This window comes from Neoarius graeffei, chromosome 17 (assembly GCF_027579695.1).
Source record: "Neoarius graeffei isolate fNeoGra1 chromosome 17, fNeoGra1.pri, whole genome shotgun sequence".
Classification (NCBI taxonomy): Eukaryota; Metazoa; Chordata; class Actinopteri; order Siluriformes; family Ariidae; genus Neoarius; species Neoarius graeffei.
Window position 1 is genome coordinate 23,771,313 of NC_083585.1, and position 18,135 is coordinate 23,789,447.

General features: G+C 41.2%; 1 protein-coding gene across 1 annotated transcript in view; it reads left to right on the forward strand.

The window, feature by feature from the left end:
* grik4 (glutamate receptor, ionotropic, kainate 4) overlaps window positions 1-18,135 on the forward strand; it is a 645,415-nt gene that overhangs the window by 470,664 nt on the left and 156,616 nt on the right. Inside the window, exons 8-9 of the mRNA XM_060943850.1 lie at window positions 5,763-5,915; window positions 9,187-9,291. Of these exons, the coding sequence (XP_060799833.1) occupies window positions 5,763-5,915; window positions 9,187-9,291 (258 nt within the window). The remainder of the gene's footprint in view (window positions 1-5,762; window positions 5,916-9,186; window positions 9,292-18,135) is intronic.

Below are 18,135 nucleotides of genomic sequence, written 5' to 3' on the forward strand. Positions count from 1 at the left end.
AATTGTACAGCATGGATAGTGATAATGACAGTCTTCACAGCAAAAGTGAGTTTTACTACCCTGAGGAAGACAAAATAAAATAAAACCTTTCAGGAGAAAGCTAATAACCTCTAACTTGCTAACACCAAGCAAAAACATGGCTAAATCCTGAAAGACTCAATTTTGTATAAATAGGGGACTACATAGGTGGCAAAATGTATTTTTTTTTCCTGCCATGGAAGTGCACTTGTATACCGAGGAGGAAGCCATTTGCATTACAGCCGTGAATGAGGATTCAAAATGTCGGCTCGGCTCAGTTTCCCCTTTCGGGCGCTCTCATTTTCTGTTAGAATTTGGTAAAGAAAAAAATAAATATATTATTTACCAGCTTAAGGTCGGACCGTATAGTAAAATACCGTGACCTCGGCCTTGAATACTGACCTCAGCCCAGAGGGCCTCGCACAGTACTTTCAAGACCTCGGTCACGGTATTTCACGATATGGACCTCCCAGTAGAGCCCTGCACTCCCACGAGAGTCCCGCAGGACCCGCTGCAAAGCAGTGCGGCGCAGGACAAATTTTGAAAGCTCATTGCGGGCGCGGGCAGGAATGCACATATGCGGGCGCGGGTGGGAGCGGTGATAAGCTGCAGTCCCGCTAACTAAAAATGTGTTTAAAATAAAATTTATAAATTAATTTACGTCTATCATATATAATTTGTGCTGGATATTTTATTTGGCATTAATAAAAACATTTTAAGATGCCTAAATTTGCAGAGAGAGTCAGATTGCCAGATTGAGTGAGGAATGGCATCTTAAATTTGCCATTGATCACCCTAATGGGCGATCCTTTGATCGCTCTAATGACTCGCCGTTCACACCCAGCCTCCAGTGACCCACACTAACATGATGCCTTAATGACACCTTAGATGAGCTGGTCATCAGAATTCTGATTCTGATCCAGGAGAGGATAAATAACTCTCATACGTTTCCGATTCCTTTCCTCTTCCGTGTTTGAGATCTCCGATCATGGCAGAAGAGCAGAGCTCCTTTACTGAAGCTCGCAGTGCTTCAAAAGTAAGTGCTGCTTACTTTTTTTTATCGCGAGATTAACGCTCTGTGACATGATGTAGGTTTTTCATAAGCTTTTGAAACTGCCAGGAACTTGGAACTGTTAGGGTTTTGCTGGGATTTGAACCTGGTTCGCTGGTGTGATAATCCAGCAAACCCCCACTAGGCCACCAGGGGGATGACTCAAATGCAGAGGCGTGAGGTGGAAGTAGAAAAAGTATCAAAAGGTTTATTTACAATATTTACAAAAATCCAAAAAGTATAATCTAAAACGCTCAGAAGATCTTAAGGGAAAAAATAAAAAAATCCAAAAGTTCAAAGTCAATACAAAAGCCAAAAAAAATAGAAAAGAAAAGGCAAAAATACCAAACGCTCAGAAGATTCACAAAGTCAAAAAACAAAATCCACAAAGTCCAAAAGAAAGCAAAAATACAAAGAACACAAGGACATGGATGAGGAAATCGGAACAGAGGTAACTGGAGCTTAAACATAACAGCACAAAGACTCCGTGACAAGAGGACTGAACTCAGGGGGTATAAATACACAAAATAAATTGGAAACAGGTGACACTAATGAAAACAGGCAATCAACACCAACCCAAAACACAGGACACAGTGGCGACCTCTAGAGGCCAAAACAAACATAGACAAAAAACAGGAAATAACACCTCTAGAGGCCAAAACAGTCCCAGTCCTAACAGGAACAGAGACTTTGCTTCGAAAAACGATAGCAGCTAGACTGTAAAGAGTGTGATCCATCTCTCCTTTCACACTAATTATTCATAGGAGACGCACCACAGGAGAGCGCATACTTAAATGATTAGCCTACTTAAATAATTATTATTATTAGGTCTACATGCTGCCATTTCAACATTCCAAATTCAGAAACAAGGTAAATAATAACAAACGTGAACGTGAGCTGTAGATATTTATGCTCAAATCCACTCAAAGTAAGGGGGGGGCACCATCACGCTGTGTCAAGACAAGAACTTTCCTGAGAAATAACGCGAACGTCTGCATCATGCGGGATTTGCGGGCGGGAGAGGGACAAAATATGGCAGGCGCGGGCAGGAGCAGGACTGAAAATCATAATTCTTTGTGGGCGCGGGTGGGAGCGGGACTGCACAATGCGGGCGGGAGCGGGACTGAAAATCATAATTCTTTGCGGGCGCGGGCGGGAGCGGGACTGCACAATGCGGGCGCGGGCGGGAGCGGGACTGAAAATCATAATTCTTTGCGGGCGGGAGCGGGACTGCACAATGCAGGCGCGGGCAGGAGCGAGACTGAAAAATCCGACCCGCGCAGACCTCTACCTCCCAGCTGGTAAATAACATATGTCTGTGACATGCTTTGGTCAAAATCCCACAAGGATAAATCAATCACCACAGCTCCCTTCTCACCCTGTCGAAACAGCTCTGTTCAAAACGGTTGATTTGAGTGCTTGTTCCTTTAAATGATAATGAGCCATTGCTCAGCCCACCCCACTCTTCCGCCAGCCAATCAGGTAGCACTTTCCCCAGTGAATATTCATTCATAAAGGCAGTTCTCATGCTGTGAGTAGAGATACTCAGATTGTAATGAGCTCCTCTTGTGACATAGTAAGGAGAGCCGAATCTGAACAGCTTGTTGAAGCACATGTTTTTTGAAATAGGCAGAACAAAAGAAACTAACTAAAGGCCACTAAAAAGTGGCCTGTATGTATGATAATATGCTGTCTTATATGCATGTCATACGTGTATGATAATAATATGCCGTCTTATATTTTTATTGTATACAAAATGAAGAGGAATTTTAGAAAACAAATGTTTTTTGAGACCAGCTGTATTTTTCCTGTTGAGGTCAGTATATAATGAATGATTAGAATATTTAAGTTGATAGTATTGTAGATGAAGAGAGCATGCTTAACCGAACAGTGACTCTAGGCAAGGTGTGAGATACACTGGCCTTGAAAGTGCAGACTGTTTAAAATGCAGAGCAGTCAGCCTGTGTTCTCATGTCCTTGCCGAAGTGGATGTGCAGGAGTACAGTTAAGCCCTGGATTTCAGTACTTTCTTTTATTAGCATGAGGTGGGTCGGTGCAGAGCTTAACCAAAAGACCTGTATCTCATCGTAGCATGCTACTTCCTTCTTCAGCAGCATGAGCTACACTCACAAATTCACCCCCTGGTCACCAGATCACTTACTGACAAGAGTAGTCATTTTCCCTTCCGTTTTGCTAGCTGTTCAATAATAGCATGGAAAAACATGTTGGAGTCCACCCAGGCACACACACACACACACATCATCAAAAAACTTACCCACATTGTTCCCTGACCAAGCCACCTTTGAGTCGTCATGTGTTATAAAGTGCATTCACTTCATTCAAGCATTCGTGAGGATGATGGTATTAAGAGGGGAGAGGAAGCCCGACGGTCTGCTCAGTGGACAGTGGAGCGTTACATCGAGTGTTGCCAGTTATGGAGTTTCACACTGTCAAAACCAGCTCCTTTTCAAACCATCTTTTAATATATGTCGAATTTATTAAATATAAAATACTAAAATGCTCTGGCGTTCCTGGACTGAACTGTTTCAGTCTTTTGCATGGATTTTAACCAGAAGTAACGTTATATCTTTTTAAAATCTGCCCCCCCCCAAAAAAAAAAGTAAAAAGGGAGAAAATCTCATCTCATCTCATTATCTGTAGCCGCTTTATCCTGTTCTACAGGGTCGCAGGCAAGCTGGAGCCTATCCCAGCTGACTACGGGTGAAAGGCGGGGTACACCCTGGACAAGTCGCCAGGTCATCACAGGGCTGACACATAGACACAGACAACCATTCACACTCACATTCACACCTACGCTCAATTTAGAGTCACCAGTTAACCTAACCTGCATGTCTTTGGACTGTGGGGGAAACCGGAGCACCCGGAGGAAACCCACACGGACACGGGGAGAACATGCAAACTCCACACAGAAAGGCCCTCGCCGGCCACGGGGCTCGAACCCGGACCTTCTTGCTGTGAGGCGACAGCGCTAACCACTACACCACCGTGCCGCCCCAGGGAGAAAATTACATGTAAAAATTCCAGTTCAACTCCACTGAGGTGAAAGTGAATCCGCAGGCATTTTGACAGCCACTGTTTGATTAGAAAGTCAATTGATTAGGCTTGTATCCTTTTTTTTTTCATTTTCCTCCACTCCGTTGAGGAAATCACACTTATCGAGCAAGGTTTTAATCACGTTTAGGCACACTGACTGTTTTTACCGCCATGTTTGTCAAAATGGCGTCTTATCTACCTGATGCGATCTTTCGAGAAAGCTTGGACAAGGTTATATAGCTCATAAAGAAATTAATAAATTAATTAATTTAAAAAAACTATCCACATTGTTCTCGAGAAATATATTGATGTTTTCTTAAAATTGTGGTATCAAGAACCTCATTTTGTCCAAAATATACAGTACCAGACAAAAGTTTGTACACCCCTACTCATTCATAGGGTTTTCTGTATTTGGACTATTAGATCAATACTGAAGACATCAAAACTATGAAATAACAGATGGAATTATGTGGTAAGCAAAAAAAAGTGTGAAAAAAATAAAATGTGTTTCATATTTTCGATTCTTCAAAGTAGCCAGCGTTTACCTTGATGACACTTTGCACACTACTGGCATTATCTTAACCAGATTCATGAGGTCGTCACCTGGAATGCTTTTCAATTAACAGGTGCCTTGTCAAAAGTTAATTAGTGGAGGAGTTTCTTGCCTTCTTAATGCATTTGAGATCAAATAATATACAGTAAAGAATAAATACGGTAAATAGCCCTATTCCACAACTGTAGTAATCCATATTATGTCAAGAACCGCTCAACTAAGTAAAGAGAAATTAAATCCATCATTACTTTAAAGGTAGACGGCCTTTCAGATTTTCAAGTGTAGGTCATAAAAAGAATTTTCCCGACGCCCGATTATTTTTGTTTACTGGACCGAAAGCTACTCAATTCGAATCACAGACTTCCACTTTTATTTTATTTTTTAAAATAGATCAATTCATATATTTAGGGCCATGTGGCCCTAAATTCTCTGCTATTTTTTCCTGCTTCACCATGACCCAATACAAGATACTACGTCATGCATGATGTAGTGGGCTTTCCCCGTTCAAATACAAATTTGAAATGGGAGAGAAAAATGGAGGATGTGAGTGTGCGAATGAACCATGAAAGACCGACTACAGTAACAGAAAGCGAGAGGAAAAGACGTTATGCTATATACGAAGGAAAGGAAACCCAGGACCAAACTAATAAATATCGGCGCTCAGCGAGCACCTCGGTGTGATCAGCTGTTCATTTAGCGACAGAATGATGGAACTGTCAGTGCACGCTCAAAGGTAAACCTGCGCATGCACACACGCACACACGGACTTCCTCTGTCTGCTTGGCTGCGCAAAGCGAGCGATTTCATGCACGTTATTTGCTCGGGAAACTCCTCAAATTAAATAACTTCCCAGCCACAGAATGGCCTGATATTTTATAAGATATTACAGAAATAAACATATATCACAATGAGCAAATTTCAGAGGGAACTAAAATTTCACCGATTTTACGAAATTGAAAAGGTGTGAATAAAAAGAAAGAAAAATCATTGAATTAGAAGGTGTGTACAAATTTTTTGCCTGGCACTGTATATCCTACTCAGTGAGATTTAACTACCTGCACTGTGCTGCATGTGTTTGTGTCCCAGCTCTCATCTGCACTGCTGTTTGATGCCGTACACACAGTAGTTGCTGCTGTGCAGGAGCTGAACCGCAGCCAGAATGTGGGGGCAACTCAGCTCTCTTGCAAGTCCTCAAAGATCTGGGAGCATGGCACCAGCCTGATGAACTACTTAAGGATGGTAAGACACACACTGCATCAATTTGTCAACCTCAGATGGGTACAAACACTCATTATTGTCCATGTGGCACATTCATTAAAGTCCACCATGGTAACCATTATCAAGACAGAAGAATAGTTTATCCTGAAATTCTGACAAGTGCTGTTTGTCACGCTGCAGTGAGCCATACTTTAGTATAATTCTTTAGAAATTATGAAGCGTTTTCTCACTGCTAGAGAAGTGACGAGCTTTCCTGCCCACACTTTGGTCGAACGTAAACAATAAGCCATTAACAGTGTTACCGCTTCAGTAATATTAATGTGGATAATGAGTTTCAGGAACACAATAAACTCCATACTCTCACATTGGGTTTTAATCAGATGATCCTAATGCTTTAGGGCTACTACATATCTTAACACTTTTATAGCTAAAAAAAAAAAAACACCAGGCCATTCTGTGGCTGGGAAATTATTTAATTTGAAGAGATTAAAGCAAATAATGTGCATTAACTCATTCGCTTCGCGCAGTCAAGCAGACAGAGGAAGTCCATGTGTGTGCGCATGCGCAGGTTTACCTTTGAGCGTGCGCTGACAGTTCCATCATTCTGTCGCTAAACGAACAGCTGATCACACCGAGGTGCTCGCTGACCGCCGATATTTATTAGTTTGGTCTTGTGTTTCCTTTCCTTCGTATATAACATAACGTCTTTTCTTCTCGCTTTCCGTTACTGTAGTCGGTCTTTCACGGTTCATTCGCACACTCACGTCCTCCATTTTTCTCTCCGGTTTCAAATTTGTATCCCACAATGCCTTGTGCAAACGGGGAAAGCCCACCACACCGTGACGCATGACGTACAGTAGTATCTTCAATTGGGTCATGGTGAAGCAGGAAAAAGTAGCGCAGAATTTAGGGCCACGTGGCCCTAAATTTATTAATTGTCCTGTTTTAAAAAAATAATAATAATAAAATTGGAAGTCTGTGATTCAAATTCAGTAGCTTTTGGTCCATTAAACAAAAATAATTGAGTGTCAGGGAAAATTATTTTTTCTAACCTACACTTGAAAAATCTGAAAGGTAGTCTATCTTTAAGGATATATCATATTTTGTTTTCCTATACACTGAAAAGACATTTGGGTTTGAGAGCAAATATGAATATGACATGTTAGATCTGTATTTCAGTTTTCATTTCCTGAAACTAAAAGTACATAAACTGCACACATTTTGCAGTTAAAGTGCAAATTACACAATGGGCATTGTGACACAATGGGACAGCCATGCAACTCAGGAGAGGTGTTCCTACCTAGAGAGAAAAGCACTTAGAACAAAAACCTATCTCACCATTTTTAATCCTTTTGACGGAGAATGTTATTGGTGGCGTTTTTCTTACCATTCTGTATACAAATGAATGATTTTAATGGTGTAATATTTCCATTCCATGCAAGATACAGTCATGTGAAAAAGAAAGTGCATCCTCTTCCAGTGACATGGTTTTACCAATCAAGACATAACAAATCAAAAAATCATCTGATCCTTACCAGGTCCTAAAATTATGCAAATCTAACCTCAACACACAACAGATTCCACCGTGTCATTATTTAATAAACAAAAATTAAGCAAAAATGCAGAATCTGTGTGTGAAAAAGTAAGTACACTCCATGATTCAATAGCTTGTAGAACTACCTTTTGCAGCAATAACTTGAAGCAATCGTTTTCTGTATGATTTTATCAGTCTCTCACATCATTGTGGAGGAATTTTGGCCCGCTCTTCTTTACAACATTGCTTCAGTTCATTCATGTTTGAGGGCATTTGTTTATGCACAGCTCTCTTAAGGTCTCGCCACAGCATTTCAGTTGGGTTAAGGTCTGGACTTTGACTTGGCCATTCCAACACCTTGATTCTTTTCTTTTTCAGCCATTCTGCTGTAGATTTGCTGGTGTGCTGGGACCATTGTCCTGTTGCATGACCCAGTTGTGGCCAAGCTTTAGCTGTTGGACAGATGGCCTCACGTTTGCCTCGAGAATACTTTTTTATACAGAGTTGTTCATGGTTGACTCGATAACTGCAAGGTGCCCAGGCCCTGTGGCTGCAAAACAAGCCCAAATCATCACCCCTCCACCACCGTGCTTGATGGTTGGGATGAGGTGTTCGTGCTGATATCCTGTGTTTAGTTTTCTCCAAACATGGTGCTGTGCATTATGGCCAAACATTTCCACTTTGGTCTCATCTGTCCAAAGGACATTGTTCCAGAAGGCTTGTGGCTTGTTCAGATGCATCTTTGCAAACCTAAACCATGCTGCCATGTTCTTTTTAGATAGAAGAGGCTTTCTTCTGGCAACCCTTCCAAACAAGCCATACTTTTGCAGTCTTTTTCTAATTATACTTTCATGAACTTTAACATTTAACATGCTAACTGTGGCCTGTAGAGTCTTAGATGTAGTTCTTGGTTTTTTTTGCAATTTTTCTGAGCATTGCACGATCTGACCTTGGAGTAAATTTGCTGAAATGTCCACTCCTGGGAAGATTGGCAACTGTCTTGAATGTTTTCCACTTCTGAATAATCTTTCTCACAGAAGAATGATGGATTTCAAATTGTTTGGAAATGGCCTTATAACCCTTCCCAGACTGATGTGCAGCAACAATTGTTTCTCTCAGATCATTCCTGATCTCTTTCCTCCTTGGCATTGTGTTAACATACACCTGAGTGCTCCAGACCAGCAAACGGCCAAAACTCCTGCTTTTTAAGAGGTGGCCACACTTGCTGATGATCAATTAATCAAATTCATTTGATCAGCTCCACCTGGCTGCTAATAGTCTTCATAATTTCTATGGAAGTAGTAAGGGTGTACTTAATTTTTCACACACTGCTACTGCATGTTTGGCTTACTTTGTGTTAAATAAATAATGACAGGGTGAATATATCATGTGTTATTGGTCATCTGAGGTTGTATTTGCCTAATTTTAAGACCTGGTAAGGACCAGCTGATTTTTTTTATTATGTCCTAACACTTAAAACCTAGACTTGAAAGAGGGGGGTCCTTTCTTTTTCACATGACTGCATTTCAAATGTTTTATGTGTAAACGTATCAATAAAAAGTTCACAGCCAATGAATCACATGACATTCTCGTGAATATCCTTTGCCTCCATATAAAAGTGTATTATAATACTAATATAATCTAATGTGTTCCCCGTCATCCCAGTATTATTGGTTTGGTTTTCATCACTTTATTCACCAACATGATGCACTATGACACGCTTATCGTGATCAGATATTGTGTCTCCGTCCTGGATAGGTAGAATTGGAAGGTCTAACAGGCCACATCGAGTTCAACAGCAGGGGCCAGCGCTCTAACTATGCCCTGCGTATCATGCAGAACAGCAGGGATGGCCTAAGGCAGGTAAAGTAGTTCTCCCAGTTACCTCCTTCTCAGTTGCAGGTAAACACCATTCCACTTTTGTTTTCTCTCTCGTAGCAGGAATTCAGTATGCTTCATCACTCGTGGATGCCATGTTGAGCTGCCATACGGTGCTGCCAGGAGGCTTATTGACCTGTTTCACTTGTGTTTACTGACTAAAAACATCTCTTTTACTCCCCAAAATCAGTGTGTCTAACAGGTTGGCTGGTTATGAGGACGATCTGACCTGCAGAGACATCGGAGCTGAACACACCCATAACATTCTCTCTAATTATCTTGGCAGTTGGGAATTAGTTCTCCGAGGGCAGTTAATTCTTTTTTTGTCGACTTTGACAATAATGGTGCCATTCTGTTGACCCTGAGACAGCTGCTGAAAGTGGATCAGAGCACGTTCTGGGTTTGCTACGACAGGGTCAGTGTAAAGAGCTGGATGAGGTCAGTAAATTTGTAGTTTTTGTGAAGCAAAGGAAATTGAGTTTTGCGGAGGGGAAAGAATCATAATGGTTGCCACTAAACGAGGACATAACCTCATTATTATAACAGAACGTGATACAAGGTGTCAGAATGAGTGTTTCAGTTGAACTGAATGCTTTGTATAACACTGCAGTCACTGTCACTGTGTTGTGTATTGCGCAGCTTCTTCCAGCTTCGCCCTAGGCTTTGTCTGACTTTGCCATTTAAGACAAACATTGTCGACGGGAATGTCTGTTCTGCTTGGTGACTTGTTGTGTCTCCGATTTGACAAACAAACATAGGCTATAGCTGTCACAGAAGCTTTTGCTTGAGTGACAGTCCAGGGCTGGACCCTGAGTGGCCTGTCGTCCATCCACAGATCCACAGATACATGCAAACCTCCTGGCATTTAACTCGATTCCACTTTTAACCTCCTTATACTAGGCATATCAGGTGAAAATTCAATCCAAATTGCTTGAAACTGCTCTCATTGAATTCAGAATTGAATGCACAAGATACTTTTTACGGGCGGCACGGTGGTGTAGTGGTTAGCGCTGTCGCCTCACAGCAAGAAGGTCCGGGTTCGAGCCCCGTGGCCGGCGAGGGCCTTTCTGTGCGGAGTTTGCATGTTCTCCCCGTGTCCGCGTGGGTTTCCTCCGGGTGCTCCGGTTTCCCCCACAGTCCAAAGACATGCAGGTTAGGTTAACTGGTGACTCTAAATTGACCGTAGGTGTGAATGTGAGTGTGAATGGTTGTCTGTGTCTATGTGTCAGCCCTGTGATGATCTGGCGACTTGTCCAGGGTGTACCCCGCCTTTCGCCCGTAGTCAGCTGGGATAGGCTCCAGCTTGCCTGCCTGCGACCCTGTAGAACAGGATAAAGCGGCTAGAGATAATGAGATGAGATGAGAAAATATGTTTATCCGTTCTTGAGATATTGCAAACCAAAGACAGAAAAAAAAGGCTTAATTTTTAGAAAACTGGAGTAATATTCTGTCTGAGGATCACATGGTGCAAAATGGGCCTCGTTAACCAATGAGATCAATTTTTTTTTTCTTAATAACTTTGAAATTGGCAGGCACATAGATGGTTGTATACCGAATACAAGGTTTGAAAACTTTGTAAAAACCAATTGTGCAAATTAGTATTTAATTAGTATTAATGATGCTAATTAGGTAAAAACATTAAATCGGTACACTCTCTTCATCAATGTTTCACCAAATGGCTTTGTTTGTGCAATATAAAGCTGATCTTAACTCTCATTTATACATTACAAAGAAGGAGAAATCAATGTTAATTATAAAATCTGCATAATTAAGCATTGAATGTCATTCACATCGACCGTTCTCTATCAAAATAAAAAAGTAATAAAAGATTATTTCTAATACCCTCTTTGTGCTCTGTAGGCCTTTGTATTTCTAAGTAGGGCCGACTAGTTTTTGTATGAAAGAATATAAATGATTATTTCGATTAATATTCACAGCTTTCAAGGCGAACCTCGAAAAAGCTGTGCGATCCACATCCAATAAACAATTCACATGAACTGAATTGAAATTGACACTCGCGTTTCTGACTTCTGGTTTTTTAAATCTCATTCCGACCACTAAGATTTCAGTATTTTTCATCAAAACGACTACAGTTATATTCGAAAACGGTTATTTGTTTGCATGAATCAGCTTGATTTGAAAAAAATAAGTAGGTAAAGCTATGAAAACTCACTTCAAAGTCTCCTGTGAATCATAACATCAAAACTAGCAGACGGAAAATTTTGATGAATCCTTCATCAGAAACAGTGAGAGCGAGAGAACATCCCTATAAAAGTTATCTGATTGATATTGACGAGTAATCCAGTCGGAAACCGATCAGAAGAGAGAAAGAGAGAGAGAGACTGACTGCTTTCCCGTGACTCAAAAAGAAAAGCACCGGCAGTTTCCCGACGTCCCGCAAGCAGAGAGTGAACTCTGTTGTACCAACTTCAACCTGCTATTACTCCCAAAGTACTGAACAGGTCTTAACCAGATACATTTCTTTAGAAAGCAGAGATTATATGCTTTTTAATGATAGTAGTCACGATAGAAAATATTCAAGAGTTGAGCAATGACAGATTCGGAAACTTAGATGAGCGTCTGCACGCACAATTTTCACAACAAGGCCAGCGAGCGTCTGATACGCCTACTTACACACATACTGTATATAAACACATGGCACGTGTGCTGAGATTTTTGTGGGAGTTGATTGATAGCTAGCAAAGGGCATTTATTCAGTATTTTGGACAGGCAGACAAATCAGACTGGCAGCTAAAACCAGACACATTTCCATTTATTAGACTCCTTTTGATGTCCCTATGCTGCTTGTTGCACAGTTCATATCTAATGACTTGATTTTGATGAAGTCAGTGTCCCTTAAGGCCAGGCAGGATTATGGAGTGAAAGTCATGCCACGATGACATCGACAGACATTTGTCTTCCGGTTAGTGTCAGTCTCAAGGCACGTTTGGTTATTTGGAAAATATTATTTCTGGGGTCTCGCTTGTTTTCTGGCGTGTTTGAATGCATTTACAGTTCCTGATAGAGAATGTTCTCATTTAATGAATGGCATTTTGGAAAGGGCAATGTCACCTTAAATGATTATGCTCATTGCAGACAGACTCTGGGGGTGAGTGAACCAATAAAGCGGCACATATAAGCTAATGTTGCGTGATTGCAGTCATAGGCATTATGAACAGTCTGCTATTAGTGATAATGACCACTCAGTGCCAGATGTACTAAGCTGTTTGCACCAGTTTTCAGACATAATTAAGGCATATTATGTAAGTAAGAAAAACATTGCATGCGACATACAAAACTGCCATGCAAGTCTCAATGCAGAGCTTATGTGCTGTGTATGTGCAGACAAGCAAAGTGCACTTCTGTCCCCGTCATGTGCATTTTAGAGTGAGATATTGTCACAAAAATGGGTGTAGAAATATTGGATATTATTGAACTGCCAGTACAGGTTGTATTTTTTATAATTATTATTAATTCTTCATTTATTTGTTTATTCATTCAATGAGCTTCAGTAATCCTGGTCAGGGTCTGGAGTAGGGCTGTGTACCGGTACTGTACCGTGAAAATCGATTCAGTACAGGTCCAAAATACCGGATCATGAAGTACCAGTACTGTACCGATATAAATTTACACCAAGTATCTGCTTATTTTGTGACTGAAGATGCGTAAATCCTACCACAAAGATGAAAATTTAGCACTGGAAAAGACGTAAAATGCCGCGCTGAAACTTGAAATCAGAGCCATCTTTGATTTGAGATCCTCTCGCCACAGTCTCACGAGACACTGTGAGAGCTTGGCTGATCCAGCGTTCTGATTGGTCAAAAAGACTCAAAAGCAGGTCAGCCATTTTTCCTTTGCTGGCATTGCCAGTCTTTGTTGCTTTGTGTAATTTTGCCGCATAAGTTAAAAGCCGCGGACTGCGCGTAGTCTGTAGTACTCTAGTGTAGTCACTTCTCGCTGTGAGACAACTTATGACTTTTTATCCCAAGTTAACTATAGTGTGAGACTGAGAGGGTGACTGAGAAGTGAGGTAGGAAACCTAGTTATGTTCGGTTTTCTTTGAATAAAGATACTGACAAGCTGTCAACAGTTTATTAATGTTTCTGTCATTATTAAAGAAGTTCAGAAGAATTTGTCAAATTGTTCAGGTACAGGTCCGGACCTGTACCTAAACCTCTGTACCGGTACCTGTACCTGATGTTACGTTTAGGTACACAGCCCTAGTCTGGAGCCTATCCTGGGAATACTGTACATGAGGTGGGAACACACCTTGAATGCGACACCAGTTTGTCACAGGGTGCCATGCACACACAAACTTACACACTCATTTTTATTTGTTTTTGTCAGGGACCATGTACAACAGACATTGAACTCAAATATATGAGAAGGTGTATTGCACCAGCGTATAACTTTTTGCTAATTTCTGTCCGTAGTCCCTGCAACAAGAGGACACAAGAACAATATGTAGGTTAGGGCAGGTAGACACAAGCACAATAGTACAGTAGGAAGGGTAAGTCAATATAATATTGCAGACACAAAGACAACAACTCGATGCAACAATAACACACAAAAAAAACAATAAAAAAGGTAGACAGTATAATAAAATAGCATAACAATATCAAATCAAATCAAGTTTATTTGTACAGCGCTTTTAACAATAAACATTGTCGCAAAGCAGCTTTACAGAATTTGAACGACTTAAAACATGAGCTAATTTTATCCCTAATCTATCCCCAATGAGCAAGCCTGTGGCGACGGTGGCAAGGAAAAACTCCCTCAGACGACATGAGGAAGAAACCTCGAGAGGAACCAGACTCAAAAGGGGACCCATCCTCATTTGGGCAACAACAGACAGCCTGACTATAATATTAACAGTTTTAACAGGTATAACCCTCAACTGTCCTCATGGGGCCGTCCTTCACAGGAGTGGGGCGATAAAACTCCGACCAGACACAGGGCACCAGGATGGATCAAGCAGGTCCGAGGGGCAGAAGAGGCCAGCATCTCAATCCCAGGATCAACATGTAACTCAGAGGGACAGATGGGGGGGGGAAGAGAAATACCTGTGACCCTGTTCCCATTCTCTGGCTACACCACCACCCTCCTTCCTGGCCCGGAAGAGCACATACCCCCACAAGCCAAACTCACACCTACAGGATGTGAGAGGCAGCAAATAGCTATAGCAGCCGCTAAAACATCCAAACAAAACTTTAAACACTAAAATGTTTCTAATCATACAGCCCCCACCCTCCCTCGATACCCTGCAATGTGCAAACAAAGATATAGAGCATTTAAAAAGCATGTGCAGTGCATTTATAAAAATGTATATCATGCATAAAAATAGTTTTATCGTGTTAACGCTAGACGGCCTTTCGATTTCATAAAATCGGTGAAATTTAGTTCCCTCTGAAATTTGGTCATTGTGATATGTTTATTTCTGTAATATCTCACAAAATATCAGGCCATTCTGTAACTGGGAAGTTATTTAATTTGAAGGGATTCCTGAGTGTGCATGAAAATCACTCGCTTCGCGCAGTCAAGCAGACAGAGGAAGTCCGTGTGCACATGCGCAGGTTTACCTTCTTCTTTTGGGTTTTACGGCAGCTGGCATCCACAGTGTTGCATTACTGCCATCTACAGGTTTACCTTTGAGCATGCACTGACAGTTCCATCATTCGGTCGCTAAACAAACAGCTGATCACACCGAGGTGCTCGCTGAGCGCCGATATTTATTAGTTTGGTCCTGCGTTTCCTTTCCTTCATATATAACATAACGTCTTTTCTTCTCACTTTCCGTTACTGTCGTCGGTTTTTCAGGTTTCATTCACACACTCACGTCCTTGAGCTTTCTCTCCTTTTTCAAATTTGTATCCCACAATGCCTTGCGTGAACGGGGAAAGCCCACCACGTGATGCATGATGTAGTATCTTGAATTGGGTCATGGTGAAGCAGGAAAAAATAGCAAAGAATTTAGGGCCATGTAGCCCTAAATACATTAATTGTTCTATTTTTAAAAAACGAATAAAATTGGAAGTCTGTGATTTGAATTCAATAGCTTTTGGTCCACTAAACAAAAATAATTGTGTGTTGGGGAAAATTCTTTTTATGACCTCCACTTGAAAAATCTAAAAGGCAGTCTAGCTTTAAGGAAAAAAAAAACTGATATACATTTTTATAAACGCACTGCATATACTTTTTAAATGCTCTGTATCTTAGTTTGCACATTCACATCTATGGGCAGTTTAGACAAGCCAATCTACATGCTACCATGTGTTTGGGAGGTGGGAGAAAACTGGTGAATCGAGAGGAAACCCACACAGACAAAAGGAGAACATGAGGACTTCCACACAGATAGAAACCTTCCCTGTGTCCAAAATCACTCACTCGTTCACTACTCCCTAATCTCTATATAGGGAATTACTATATAGAGGACTACCGTATATAGTGAGCTCATTGGTAAAATGAAAAAAAAAAACACTTTCGGACACTAGTCCATCAAGCTGGTATTTATGTTATTACTGTTGCACAATTAAAACGTGCCAGATCAATCGGCTGGTGGGTTTTCAAAATAATAATACATGTACAGTGGTGCTTGAAAGTTTGTGAACCCTTGAGAATTTTCTATATTTCTGCATAAATATGACCTACAACATCATCAGATTTTCACACAAGTCCTAAAAGTAGATCAAGAGAACCCAGTTAAACAAATGAGACAAAAATATTATACTTCGTCATTTATTTATTGAGGAAAACAATCCAATATTACATATTTGTGAGTGGCAAAAGTATGTGAACCTTTAGGATTAGCAGTTACTATGAAGGTGAAATTAGAGTCAGGTGTTTTCAATCAATGGGATGACAATCAGGTGTGAGTGGGCACCCTGTTTTATTTAAAGAACAGGGCTCTATCAAAGTCTGATCTTCACAACACATGTTTGTGGAAGTGTATCATGGCATGAACAAAGGAGATTTCTGAGGACCTCAGAAAAAGCGTTGTTGATGCTCATCAGGCTGGAAAAGGTTACAAAACCATCTCTAAAGAGTTTGGACTCCACCAATCCACAGTCAGACAGATTGTGTACAAATGGAGGAAATTCAAGACCATTGTTACCCTCCCCAGGAGTGGTCGACCAACAAAGATCACTCCAAGAGCAAGGCGCATAATAGTCAGCGAGGTCACAAAGGACCCCAGGGTAACTTCTAAACAACTGAGGCCCTGTCCACACGGCAATGGATTCAGGTGAATCCGATACAATTGTTTATCGTTTCGGCCTGGCGTCCACACGGCACTGGCGTTTTGGGTGCCCCAAAACGCAATCTTTTGAGAACGGGTTCCAGAGTGGAAAGATCTGGCAACGTTGCCGTTGCGAAGTCGTCTGGATGAGTAGAACGGATTTGTTTACGATGACATCACAACCACATGACTGTGAGTGATTCACGCCGGGTAGAAGTGTAATGAACTCGATGCGAGTTGTCAACAAATCCTATAACTTGGTTCATGAAACGCGCTTACAAAATATTTTCACTGTGAATATTTATTGTGTAATGGTGCAAAGTGAGAGAGAGAGAGAGAGAGAGAGAATAGCCCTTAGGGCAGAGTCAATCCTGCCAGCAAAAATAGGGAAAAAAAGGAGCGATCTCACCTCTTCAGATGTTGGTTTAAGTCCTACAATACATTCCTCAAAAAGGGCGTAGAAGAACAAATTAATCCATCAACGTGTAGCATTCAATTTATTCCGGACCATTAAAGATGCCGCCTTCCGCGTAGAATCATACATCATCCTCGCCGCCATATTGGATGGGTCAAAGCAGAGAATAAAGATGCCTCATTCATGTGCTGCGTTTAACTGTACCAACAGGTTTACCGTCCAAACGAGATCACATGGGATTACCTTTCACAGGTGAGACTGGAAAAATACTTTTCATTGTATTTGGTCATTATAATGTAATTTTACGAACAGATTTTTCTGACTTTGTGGCTAATATGAAGTCTCGCGCATAATAGTTTATGCGCATGCATCCTTACTTCTTCTATTGTTCTGGTGTCTCCGAAGGGACCGTCTTACAGCGCCCCTAGAGGTGTGGCATGTGTATTGCATCGTTTTCAGCAAGCGTTGCGTTGCCATATGGACCTGATATTTTACTGATTGTTGCCCATTTGGACGCGATATTTTTTTAAATAACATCTCGTTGCCGTTGTCGTGTGGATGTAGCCTGAAGGTCTCTCTCACATTGGCTAATGTTAATGTTCATGAGTCCACCATCAGGAGAACACTGAACAACAATGGTATGCATGGCAGGGTTGCAAGGATAAAGGCACTGCTCTCCAAAAAGAACATTGCTGCTCATCTGCAGTTTGCTAAAGATCATGTGGACAAGCCAGAAGGCTATTGGAAAAATGTTTTGTGGATGGATGAGACAAAAATCGAACTTCATGGTTTAAATGAGAAGCGTTATATTTGGAGAAAGGAAAACACTGCATTCCAGCATAAGAACCTTATCCCATCTGTGAAACATGGTGGTGGTAGTATCATGGTTTGGGCTTGTTTTGCTGCATCTGGGCCAGGATGGCTTGCCATCATTGATGGAACAATGAATTCTGAAATATACCAGCGAATTCTAAACGAAAATGTCAGGACATCTGTCCATGAACTGAATCTCAAGAGAACGTGGGCCATGCAGCAAGACAACGACCCTAAGCACACAAGTCGTTCTACCAAAGAATGGTTAAAGAAGAATAAAGTTAATGTTTTGGAATGGCCAAGTCAAAGTCCTGACCTCAATCCAATCGAAATGTTGTGGAAGGACCTGAAGCGAGCAGTTCATGTG